The 12315-nt window shown below is 40.8% G+C and overlaps 1 protein-coding gene across 1 annotated transcript in view; it reads right to left on the bottom strand.

The window, feature by feature from the left end:
- The window catches only part of LOC117352237 (general transcription factor IIH subunit 2), a 67451-nt gene extending 55918 nt beyond the window's left edge, over nt 1–11533 (bottom strand). The window contains exons 1-5 of the mRNA XM_033928596.1: nt 11378–11533; nt 11045–11141; nt 10879–10956; nt 4791–4827; nt 483–569 (exon numbers count right to left, since the gene is read on the bottom strand). Coding sequence (XP_033784487.1) covers nt 483–569; nt 4791–4827; nt 10879–10956; nt 11045–11100 — 258 coding nt within the window. The 5' untranslated portion in view covers nt 11101–11141; nt 11378–11533. The remainder of the gene's footprint in view (nt 1–482; nt 570–4790; nt 4828–10878; nt 10957–11044; nt 11142–11377) is intronic.
- Between the last annotated feature and the right edge of the window lie 782 nt (nt 11534–12315).

The raw sequence follows: 12315 nt of genomic DNA, 5'->3' as shown, positions 1-12315 counted from the left end.
AGCCCTAAGGCTTTTATCCCATTCTGTCCTTAAGATAAAAAGGTTTAATAGATCTGTCCAGTTAGAAGACAGCAGTTGAAGAATTCCACTCATTTTACATAGCTTATTTACTTTGCTCACAGAGAAAGCTTCGTTGGGGAGGTCAACACAACTAATTTTTCTCAGGGTTTGCAGCACCCCTTTTCTCATTCTGTACCTGAACAGTTGACTGTCCATTAGATGCCACTTCTACACATACAAGGACAGAGTAAAATGAAAGGAAAAAAAGAGAGAAAGAGGGACAGGGCTACTGGGCATTTTCTCATTATCTGCTTCTTTCACATAGAATATGGCCTGGAGTTTCTGCTGCCTTACTAGAGCCAATCTAGTCTTGCAAATTCAGGGAGAATGTGATTTGGCACAGTGAAGTAAACACCGCTTTCTTTGAGTAGACTTCTGGAATCTTGATATATTTGGGCTTCCATGAAAATGTTTATACTTCCCTTTAATGTACATGTAAGTCGGTTGGGTTTTAAATCCTGATCTTCCATGGTCCTTGATCCATCAACTACCACATAAAGGTGACGCATCTACAGTAGCAAAAAAAACAAAACCCCAAAGATTAATCCCACATTGTTTCTACAGAGAAAGATTAATATATTTGGCTAGGTACTTCCTCATACATTATTATATGCATGGTACTTGGGTTTTATCCCCAGCGAGTAGCTTTTCCATGTGGCACAGCCAACAGCAGAACCTCTCATTGTTGAGTTCTTATGAGCTGAAAGAAAAATAAATAACTCACAGTTTCCTTCACATGCTAAGCTGCTAGCTCTAGGATCAATCTAATGGGAATCAGGAACATACTCTTCATACTGTCATAACCCCCAAGTATGATTCGTTCCAGAAGCATGCTTGTAATCCAAAGCACTCGTATATCAAAGCGAATTTCCCCATAGGAAATAATGGAAACTCAGACGATTCGTTCCACAATCCAAAAACTTTAATACAAAATACTATACGTACTTGTATTGCAAGACCTCGCTCATTTAGAACAGTTACTACACTCCTGCAGCGTCAGAGAGAAGAACCATCGGCTCAGTTGTGATGATGTGACGCGTGTATGCTGTATGTACTCATATTGCAAGACTTTGCTTGTTTAGAACAGTCCCTAGACTAAGGGAAGAAACAAAATGGCGGCTGCATGGTAGCAGTGAGATAGGTCTGCTCCGCTTAACCTTGCGATTCTACAATAATTACTTTCTCCCCTGCTGGAGTTTTCGATATGCCTCATACCAAGCGCAAGGGCTTTCTCTGGGGGATCCTTCCACACCCCGACAAGCTTTGCTGGACAGAGTTTTCACTAGCTCACCGGCTAGTATTGAGGGGAGGAAGTTTCCCAGTTGTTACTCCGGCGGAAGGAGCTGCCAGAGCCTTGGGATTGGAAACATCATTATCTCCTCCTGCAGTCCAACTTCCACCAAATCCAGCGCTGGAGGAAATGGGTAGCGTGAATACAGAAGAGTCCAATGCCTTTCCGCAGTGAGGGATCCCAAGTTCTTTTGGATGCTGAGGGGCTCATAATCGAAAGAGAAATACATCCAAAAACGGGCCTAAGTCGGCACTTGGATGAACATTTCTCAAATACGTCCAAGTGCCGATACTAAAAACGGGTTTTGGACGTATTTTTAAATGACCTAGGCCTTCATAGTGCTGCTGAACGACCAAATCTAAACGGGGCATTTCGGGAGGAGTGTCGATGGCAGGAGTTGGGCGGGGCCTGGGCCGGCTTAGACTTAGTCGTACAGCATGTATAACCGAAAGTTATACAGCCCACAATCGACGGAACTTGGATGTTGTGACTTAGGACCATGTAAAACATGGTTTAAGTCACAAAAACTCACCTAAACTTACCAGATAAGCACTGAAAACATATAATACAGACCCCCACACACTACCCCAGTGATCACCGACCCCCCCACCCCATAAAAATTTTAATCACAACTTTAAAATTTAGCCTTCAGACCATCATCACCTGGCCGCCTGGCATAGGAAAGCCTAGTCGTCCAGCACAGAGGCGGCTTAAGCCGTCTTGGGGGTGGGTTAGGGACCCATAGAGAGGACGACTCATGCCCATAAGCCCCTGTAATCACTGCATTGATACTTAAACATGTGCACTCCCCTATACACCCCCAAAACCCTTTTTTATTGGCATATAAGTGGCTCCTGCAGCCATAAGGGCTATTGGGGTGGTAGATAAGTGGGTCTAGTGGATTCTGGAGGTGGTTGGGGGCTCACCAAGACCTATAAGGAAGCTGTAGTGAGAAGAAGACATGGCACCCTTTTTGTGAAGGTCATAGCAGTGACCTGTAAGGTACCCCACTATTTAGGTGCCATGTCTAGGTATGCAGGCCATCACTTTGCAGACCCCTCCCACGTCCAACAGGGATTGTTCTAGGCATTTTGGACTTGGACGAAAAGTTGGATGAAAATGTGGTATAAAGATGGACGATTTAGCGACTTGGATGATCAGATCGGTAGGACGTATAATTAGACGATTTTCGAAACGAAAAAAAAGTTGGACGTATTTTTCGAAAATGTGCCTTAAGCTGTTTTTTTACTTTGGATGACTTGTGAGATGGATGTAATCCCTTTCGATTATGCCCCTCTGAGTCTTCAACAGAGCAAGTTGTGGAAGGAACCCACACTTCTCAGGTGACATTAGAAAATGTATGGCAAATTCTACAGAAACTCGAGGTAACAGCTGCAAAATCCGCTGGTGATATCTCAGTCATATTGTCAAAAATAGATACTTTATCAACTTCAGTTCAAAATATCCAGACTGAAACGAATACTAAGTTTGATCAAATTAATATCAAAATTGCCTCAATACAGAAGTTCTCAGGTTCTTTTGTTAAAGAGATTGCTTCTACAAAGGAAAATTGAACAGCTAGAAAAGTATAACAGAAGGCTTAACCTAAGAGCTTTGAATTTTCCTAAATCTGCAGTGACTAACCCTTTGGATATGTTTAAAAAGTGTTTAACGGAAAATTTAAATTACACTGCAGAAACTATTCCGCCAGTAAATAGGATTTACTATCTTCCAAAGAAGAAAACTGAAATACCTGCAGAGAGTAATCTAGTTGATAAGTCACAACCAATGACTTCAATAATATAACAGATTTATTGGAAAGCTCCCAAGAAGAGATTCAATATCGAGGGACATTATTAATATCATTTGTTTATGAACAGGATTTAAATGCCTTGATGAGAATGTTATTTCGATACTCACATAGTTTGTTTCTTGGTCAAAAGATTTGGATCTTCCCAGATATTACTAAATCAACACAGGATCGAAGGAAATTATTCCTTGATATGAAGGAAGAAGTAAAAGGGATGGGAGCTACATTCTTGCTTAGTTATCCATACAAATGTCTTATAAGATATGCTGGGACTAAACATGTATTTTTTTCACCTGAGCAACTTTGTAGTTTTTTGAACTCTAAGAAAATTACATAGTATGTCTGAAGGCTTTATTGGGAATAGGGCCGTTATTGTAGCCATGTTAAACCTTTCTTTAGTATAAATGATGTTTAAGAAGTTAGAGCTCCTTATCTTTTCTTTTTTGTTTCTCAATCCTAATTGAGGCCAAATACGAGCGTAAATATGGTGTTAAATTTAAATCCTAACTCAAGAGGTATTACTGATTTGATTTAAATTAAGAATGTTGAATCAGATTTGTTTTTTAATTATTATTGAGTTAGGGTATCTATGTATATTGAGACATTGAAGCTCTGGTTTTCTCTGTAACAAGAGGATTTCTTGTGTATTTGTTTGAAAAATGAATAAATAATAACAATAAAAAAGTACAGTCCCTACACTCTTACAGTGTCAGTTGTGATTTGTGTATGCTGTATGAACTCATATTGCAAAACTTTGCTTGTTTAGAACAGTCCCTACACTCTTGCAGTGTCAGAGAGAAGAACCATCAGCTCAGTTGTGATGTGTGTATACTGTAAGTACTAGTTTTGCAAGACATTGTTTGTATATCAAGTTAAAATTTAACAAAATGGTTTACTTGTCTTGCAAAACACTTGCAAACCAAGGTTTTACTGTACATATTATCAAAGATATGCACAGAGGGCTAGATTCTATAAATGGCACCAAAAATTCAATGCCGATAAAATCTAGTGTTCAAATATAGTCTATAAAGGGTGCCTTGGAATGAACACTCTTTATAGAATAGTGTTAAGTACCAAATTCAGCATTCAACTGAAACCTGCCATAAATCCTGTCGTGCAAATTGAGCACAGATCCCACTATTCTGTAACTCTGCATACATCTTTTCTGAATACCTCTGATCTACACATGTCCCTCATATGTTCACACCCCTTTTGGAGTTGCATGTGATCCAATTTAGGCGCCCACTGTTGCAGAATAGCATGTAGCCAGATGGGTACCCAAATCACAATTATTGCCAATTAAGCAATTGTTAGCTCCAGTAGTTAAATATTGGAGCCCATTAACTAATTATTTAATTAAATGGGGGTCTGTGCTCAATTTTGGGTAGCCTTTATAGAATACAGGGGATCATGTGTTCACATATGCAAGTATATTTACATACAAGCATGCTGCCTCTGTCTTTAGGTGGGACCTCATAGAATTACATATTAAGCGGTCTATAAATATTTTAAATAAATAGAATTCCTTCCTCAAATCTCAGTAGGTACTAGAGAGGTCTCCGATTCTCAGTACATTGCTTTAACAAAAAATTAATTCTGATCAAGAGAAAGATAATGAAATCAACGTACCATTCCTAGACGAACTTGCCCATGGTGTTCAAAGACCCTATTAGAACACAAAATGTAACAAAAGTATCAATAATCATACCATCACAACTGCCAATGACTTATACGGGCAAAACATCTCATATATTCTGCCTCTGCAGTTCTGCTTTTTATTTTCATTTTAGTAACATACTTAAGAGAAACAAAGAGTATACCTAATAAGTTAGTAACCTAACTATAGGATCAAAGCTCCCATTAGTAACTTAGCAGAGTCTCTCAGGCAGAGCTGTAACCATGTGCAGATGCTAGCAGAGTTTTGATTAGCCAGCAGAGCCGCTAGCTGATTGACTGCTGCGAGTTCTCATGGTTCCATGAACTCACAACACCCAATCAGCTTGTGGCTCTGCACAGGCAGGAGGGAAGGAAGGTTGCTCCTGCTGCAATTCACCGCTGGACCACCAGGGATACTAAAGGTACGCGGGACAAGCGAGAGGGAGGTAAAAAATTCTTAGAATTGGCTGGTACAGGAGGCAGGAGGGATCCCTCCAGTCCCAGCCATCGCTAGGCCACCAGGTCTCATGGTAGGCCCAGCAGAGGCATGCAACAGGTTTGTCAGGGGGGCAGGTCAGCACTGACCCAAATATAAACCAAGATCCCCCATTTTGGGGCCATATTTTTGGCCTTTTACCTGCGATCAGGAGGAGCGTGTGGTGCAGTGGTTGGAGCCCATCCACTGTCTGCTCCTCTCCCTAAGATATCCCACGTGCTTGTCCTACACTTTCTTGAATTCAAACAGTGTCTCCACCACCTCTACCAAGAGACTATTCCATGCATTTACCACCTTTCTGTAAAAAAGTATTTTCTTAGATTATTCTTGAACCTATCACCATTGAACTTCATCTTATACCCTCTCATTCCGGAGCTTCCATTCAAATGAAAAGCTCGCCTCATGCACATTTAAGCCATATTGGTATTTAAACATTTATCATATTTCCCCTCTCCCGCCTTTCCTCCAAAATATATATATTGAGATGTTTAAGTATGTCCCCACACACCTTAGGACTAAACTAAACCTTAAGTTTATATACTGCATCCTCTCCATAATTATAGAGCTCGGCATGGGAGGTAAGGATAAAGACCACTGACCAATTCAGTAGCCTTCCTCTGGACTGACTCCATCCTTTTTATATCTTTATGAAGGTACAGTCTCCAGAATTGTACACAACATTCTAAATGAGGTCTCACCAGTGTTTTATACAGGAGCATCACTATCTCCTTTTTCCTACTGGCCATAACTCTCCCTATGCACCCTAGCATCCTTCTAGCTTTCGCTATTGCATTTTCAACCTTTTTGTCCACTTCAAGAACACATACTATCACACCTAAGTCCCATTCCTCTTTCATGCACAAAATTTCTTCACCTCCCTAAACTGTACCATTCCCTAGGGTTTTTGCAGCCCAAACGCATGACCTTACATTTCTTAGCTGACAAATTTTAGATCATTCTTCAAGCTTCATTAGGTCCTTCCTCATGTTATCCACACCATCAGGGGTGTCTACTCTATTGTAGATTTTGGTATCATCCGCAAAGAAGCAAATCTTACCAGACAGCTCTTCAGCAATATCACTTACAAAAAGTATACACTTCTCCCTCCATATTCGCGTTGATTGGGAATGAACAGAACTGTGGATACGAAAAAAACGCGAATAACTTTTTCATATGTTATTTGCAGTTTTCTGTTAAAAGCCCTCATGAACATGATGAAACCACGAATAACATGAAAAAGTTATTCAGTGATTTTTCTCTCTGAAAGCTGGGAAGCAGCAATTTTCTCTGTGCACGCTCAAGAAAGTGCTGGGAAAAACGTGCCAAAATTTTTATCAGTACTCATGGATGACGTAATTTGGGGGGGGGAGCCAGTATGCTAAAAAACCACGAATAATCGAAATCGCGAGTGCTGAAATTGCAAATATGGAGGGAGAAGTGTACCAGTATAACAAAACTGTGATTCATAAATTGTCTTGCACATTCATAACATATACGTTCAGCCTAAAGCAGTCCTATTTTTAAAATATTTAATGCACTTTTCAATTAGGCAAGATTGAAATTAATGCAGATACAGAATTTGAAGAGTATTTCAGCCAACTGTTTAAGGGCCGCACTGGAGGACTTTCAGGGTTACACATCGGAGACCTCTGCTTAGCAGTAAAGGAAATTTATTTATTATCTAATAACACTGGTCAACAAGCATTTTGCTATTGGAGTTCTGTCACCTGCACCTTAACAAGGGCCACATGCTAAAAACAGTTTTCGTCTATTACATCCTGTTTTTAAGTTATACATAAGTTTGTACTTATAGAATTTTCGTCAATAATGCTACCGTGAAGCGTCAGTATTTTACTGTTTCTGTAACACAATATTGCATTTTAGGACAACTCATTGATCACAAACCTGTAATTTGAAAGTTTATACTAAAAAGTGATTGTGCTGCTTTTTCTATCTGTGAATTTTTAAATTTTGTTTGTTTTTGTCTAAGATATAATTATTATGAACAGATAAGGTTGTGTTAACCATCCTGATAATTTCTGTTATGTTTGCAAACAATTTACTGCACAAGATCCCTCCATATTTGCGGTTTCCATATCTGCGGTTTCACTTATTTGCGATTTTTCGGCTGCTGACTCCGTCCTCCCAAAATTACATCATCACTAAAGTTCTTTTTCCATTTACAGCTCTGGCTAAAGAATCGCTGCTGCGAAGGCAAATTAGATCAGGGACAGGGAGGGGGGCATTGAGCTGGGAAGAGCTGCAACCCCGGCCCCAGAGAGACAGAGGTATGTAATGGGCAGACATGACTCTTATTGGGAGGAGGGGAAGGGAAGGTTCGGTTAGCCGGAGGAGGGAATGTGTTGCTGGTCCAAAAGGCACTTTGGTGCTAGAAGGGACGCGGTGGACTTTGTTACAGGGGCAGAGGATGGCAGTACCCTCTCACTGCAGTAAAACCCAGCTGTTTGCAGTATTTTCCCATGGATCGGTTCTTTTGTGCTCCCGATAATCGGAGGTGCCTTCCTACTTCCTCAATCGCACTGTAATGGCACTCCCTATGCTATAGATCCTGTTAATATTGGATTTAACAGTTTCGTAAAGCTTGAGAATTATGAGAAGAAGCAGCAGTGTTTTCATTTATTTTTATACCAATTTTACTTTTAAAAGTATTTTTAAAAGTTTAAGATAGCCTGATTCCTAAAAATGTTTTTCTCATTTTGTGCCTATTTCCCAAAACCGCAAATAACTGTTGAAACATTATTCGCGGTTTCAATACAAAAAACGCTAACTTTTACAAAAAACGCGAACAACATTTTAAAAAAATTATTTGCATTTTTTCAGTATTCATGGCTATGTTGTGCCCGTATCCCCCGCGAATACGGAGGGAGAAGTATACAAGCATTATTTTGGCTGTAAAGTTGGTGACCAAGATAAAGCATGTTCCAATTCCTCCTTCCACATCTGCAGCACAATGTGCCGAAAGTTCAGATGAATAATCTACTTCTGCTGCTGTGGAGGAGTTGTATGAACCTAAAGTGGATGAAAAACAACTTCACCTGCCAACTCAAGAAGATCTGTTAGAGATTTGTCAACGACAAAGGAACAAGCACAATTGTTGGGTTCAAGGCTGAAGCAATGGAATCTTAAGGTGGGACACCAAAATATCTTTTTTCCATGATGGTCACACCATCCTGGCATCCTTTTACCAAATGGAAGGAAACATTTGTTTCTATACTGATATTAATGGTCTCATGCATGAATTGGGATATGAACATGTTTCTGACGAATGGAGACCATTCATTGATTCAAGCAAAGCAAGCCTTAAAGCAGTACTTTTACACAATGGAAACCAGAAGCTATCTGTTCCTGTCGCTCATGCAGTTGGGTTGAAGGAAATGTACGAGTCAATGGAGACACTTTTAAAACTCACACGTTATGCAGATCACCAGTGGAACCTCTGTGGTGATCTCAAAGTTGTGTCATTCCTTCTGGGTCTGTAACTGGGATACACCAAATACATGTGCTTCTTGTGTCTTTGGAAAAGTTGTGATGATGCTAACCACTACAGGCAGAAACAATGGCCAAACCGAGATGAATCCATACCTCTGGCAGATACATTGTGAAGCACCTGCCATTAGTACATCATGAGAAAATCAATCTTCCAGTACGTCACATAAAACTGGGTCTGCTGAAAAATTTTGTCAAGGCGATGGACAGAAATGGTGATGCATTTCAGCACCTAAGAAGTACATTTGGTTTCGAGAAAAGTGAAGCCATAAATCAAAGAAGGTGTTTTTGTTGGACCTGAAATCTGTAAACTGATCTTTGATGATGCGTTCAACAGAAGCTGAATCCAGCTGAATCAACAGTATGGGAAGCATTTGTGCTGGTTCAGAATTTTTTGGGTAATCACAGATCAGAGAATCATGCTGAGCTTGTGGAGAACATGCTGACAGCATATCAACTAATGGAGCCAGAATGTAACTTAATACACTTCTTACATTTTCACCTTCCCACCCAATCTTGGTGATGTCAGCGATGAGTACGAGGAAAGATTTTATCAAGATATCAAGGTGATGGAAAGCAGATATCTTTTGTGTGAGTTAAGAGAGGCGTAAATATATGTTGTAATGTCTCCTTATAGACATGTAGACAAGTCAATGAAGCCGTCCGCGCAATGCACAGCGACGGTGATAAGGGCAAACAGAATGCTAGGAATGATTAAGAAGGGGATCACAAACAGATCGGAGAAGGTTATCATGCCGCTGTACCGGGCCATGGTGCACCCCCATCTGGAATACTGCGTCCAACACTGGTCGCCATACATGAAAAAGGACATAGTACTGCTTGAAAGGGTCCAGGGAAGAGCAACAAAAGTGGTTAAGGGACTGAAGGAGTTGCCATACAGTGAGAGGCTAGAGAAACTGGGCCTCTTCTCCCTTGAAAAGAGGAGACTGAGAGGGGACATGATCGAAACATTCAAGATAATGAAGGAAATAGTAGAGAAAGAGAGATTGTTCACCCTCTCCAAGGTAGAGAGAACAAGAGGGCACTCTCTAAAGTTAAAAGGGGATAGATTCCGTACAAACGTAAGGAAGTTCTTCTTCACCCAGAGAGTGGTAGAAATCTGGAACGCTCTTCCGGATGATGTTATAGGGGAAAGCACCCTCCAGGGATTCAAAACAAGGTTAGACAAGTTCCTGCTGAACCATAATGTACGCAGGTAAAGCTAGACTCAATTAGGGCACTGGTCTTTGACCTAAGGGCTGCCACGAGAGCGGACTGCTGGGCACAATGGACCGACCACTGGTCTGACCTAGCAGCGGCAATTTTTATGTTCTTATGTGTTTGTTTTCAGAGTAAACTCCTTAACATAAGTTTGGTGGGACACAGTTCATACTCGCAATATGGTACTAATATGGCAAATTGTCTAAAAAAATCAGTAACGTGCATCTCACAAATCTGACGCGTTAGCGGAATTTCAATTACAGATATTAAATCAGCATCATTAAATTAACTAAGAACATTTCTTAAGTTCTCAGTAGCAAAGAAAAACCTTTTTTTGTGTTGACCAGTGTAATTATTATTAAAGTTGACCTATGTCAAGTCAAGTATTTATTTATATACCATTTATATCCTAAGTGGTTTATATTCAGGTACTTTATCATATTTCTCTATCTGTCCCGGTGGGCTCAAACTCTACCTAGTGTATCTATATGGGTTCTGTGTGGTAAATGAAATAACGCTTTGAATATGGTTGCTCCAGTTATGTGCAAAGTAGGTCTGGAACTGTTGCGCTTAACCAGAGTGCAGAATAGCTCATTAAAGAACTGTCTAATTTTTTTTATAACACAACTCGTTGACTTTTAGTACATATATACAAAAACTGTAATACCCAGGAAGTTACATAATTCTTTAAGTGGAAGCAGAAAGAGAGAACATGGATGCAATGTGGGAACCAACACAAACATTTTGCATGCTTTTCTTAAGTTTTTAATCCTGCTATTTTTATTCATACTTCTTTCCTTTATGAATTTGGGCTTGCTTGTAGCACCAAGTCCTTACCTTTTTCTCTTGGCCTTAAATAAAATGTCTTCTATAGTAGCTTTGAGTGATCCCGATTCATCTTCCTTGAGGACTTCCCTATAAGCAACACACGTCTCGGTTAACTTAAATACGACTTGATAAAAGTCCAAAATTGAAAAGCAATAGTTAGAGAAGGCATTCCTACCATGTACGTTCATAACCTCCCTCCCAGCGCTTGGCTCTCTCAGGTTCTTCGTCCATTGCTTTCTCAGCAGCCAACTGACTTTAGGGTGGACAAATATCTGGAAAATAAAATCCTTTATTAAGAAAGCTGCCACAAATTATAGGGCACGCAGTGTTCTCCCTAGCGTGTTCCAGCCGGGCGCATCGCCCAGCTACTTTAAGTGAGCGGCCGGCTGCCATTTTGCAGCTGCAGAGACCGCGATCTGACATCGGACTCAGCGGTGGTTGGCGCATGAATTGTCAAGCGCCTGCTTCTTCCGGTTTGCCTGCACCCCGTACTTGAAGGTGAACATACCTTTCCTGCCTGAACCACAACTTCAGCAGCATTTAATTCAGCACGCAAACTTCGGATAATGCCTGTTCTTCCGCTCAGATCAGGTCTAACTGAGCATGAGCAGAAGAACCAGCATTAGCGACCAAAAGATTTTCCACGAATCACGCCACTGCTCACGGTGGAGTACGGGCGGGGAAGGGGTAATTTGCATAGCGCGCCAAGGGGTTGTATTTCGATTGGTCCAACGCCTTAGCACGCTATGTAAATTATCCCTTCCCCGCCCTTACTCCTTCACCGTGAGCAGGGAAGGGTAATTTGCATAGTGTTTTAACATAGACCTATTAAAACATTTTCGACCACGCTCCAAAGGTCCGCCCCTGCAACGACCGAACTTTTGTTTCCCGCTGTGCCGAGTGACCAGGCAGAACGTTTTGGGCGAGTTAGGTTGATGGTTTTAACTTCCCTCTGTGCTTTCAGCAGTGTATTTTTAGAGAGAAAAAAGTTGTAAGCTCTTTCAAACAGAGACTATTTTCTTACTTTTAACTCTGTGTAGCCTGCGTTGTCTGGTAGACCTATAGAAATATTTAATAGCAGTAGGTCCTCCAGAAAGGGGGAAAAAAGAGTCCAGGGCCAGACTTGGCTGTGCTTTTCCCTCTTTGTGACTCTTCAGCGTTGCGTATATCTGAGAGCGCTATAGAAATATTTAATAGCAGTAGGTCCTCCAGAAAGGGGAAAAAAAAGAGTCCAGGGCCAGACTTGGCTGTGCTTTTCCCTCTTTGTGACTCTGCAGCGCTGTGTACATCTGAGAGCGCTATAGAAATATTTAATAGCAGTAGGTCCTCCAGAAAGGGGAAAAAAAAGAGTCCAGGGCCAGACTTGGCTGTACTTTTCCCTCTTTGTGACTCTTCAGCGCTGCGTACATCTGAGAGCGTGCTAGAAATATTTAATAGCAGTAGGTC

Source organism: Geotrypetes seraphini, chromosome 1 (genome assembly GCF_902459505.1).
Source record: "Geotrypetes seraphini chromosome 1, aGeoSer1.1, whole genome shotgun sequence".
Classification (NCBI taxonomy): Eukaryota; Metazoa; Chordata; class Amphibia; order Gymnophiona; family Dermophiidae; genus Geotrypetes; species Geotrypetes seraphini.
The sequence above is the reverse complement of the archived record's forward strand: the minus strand, read 5'-3'. Positions and strand labels throughout refer to the sequence as shown.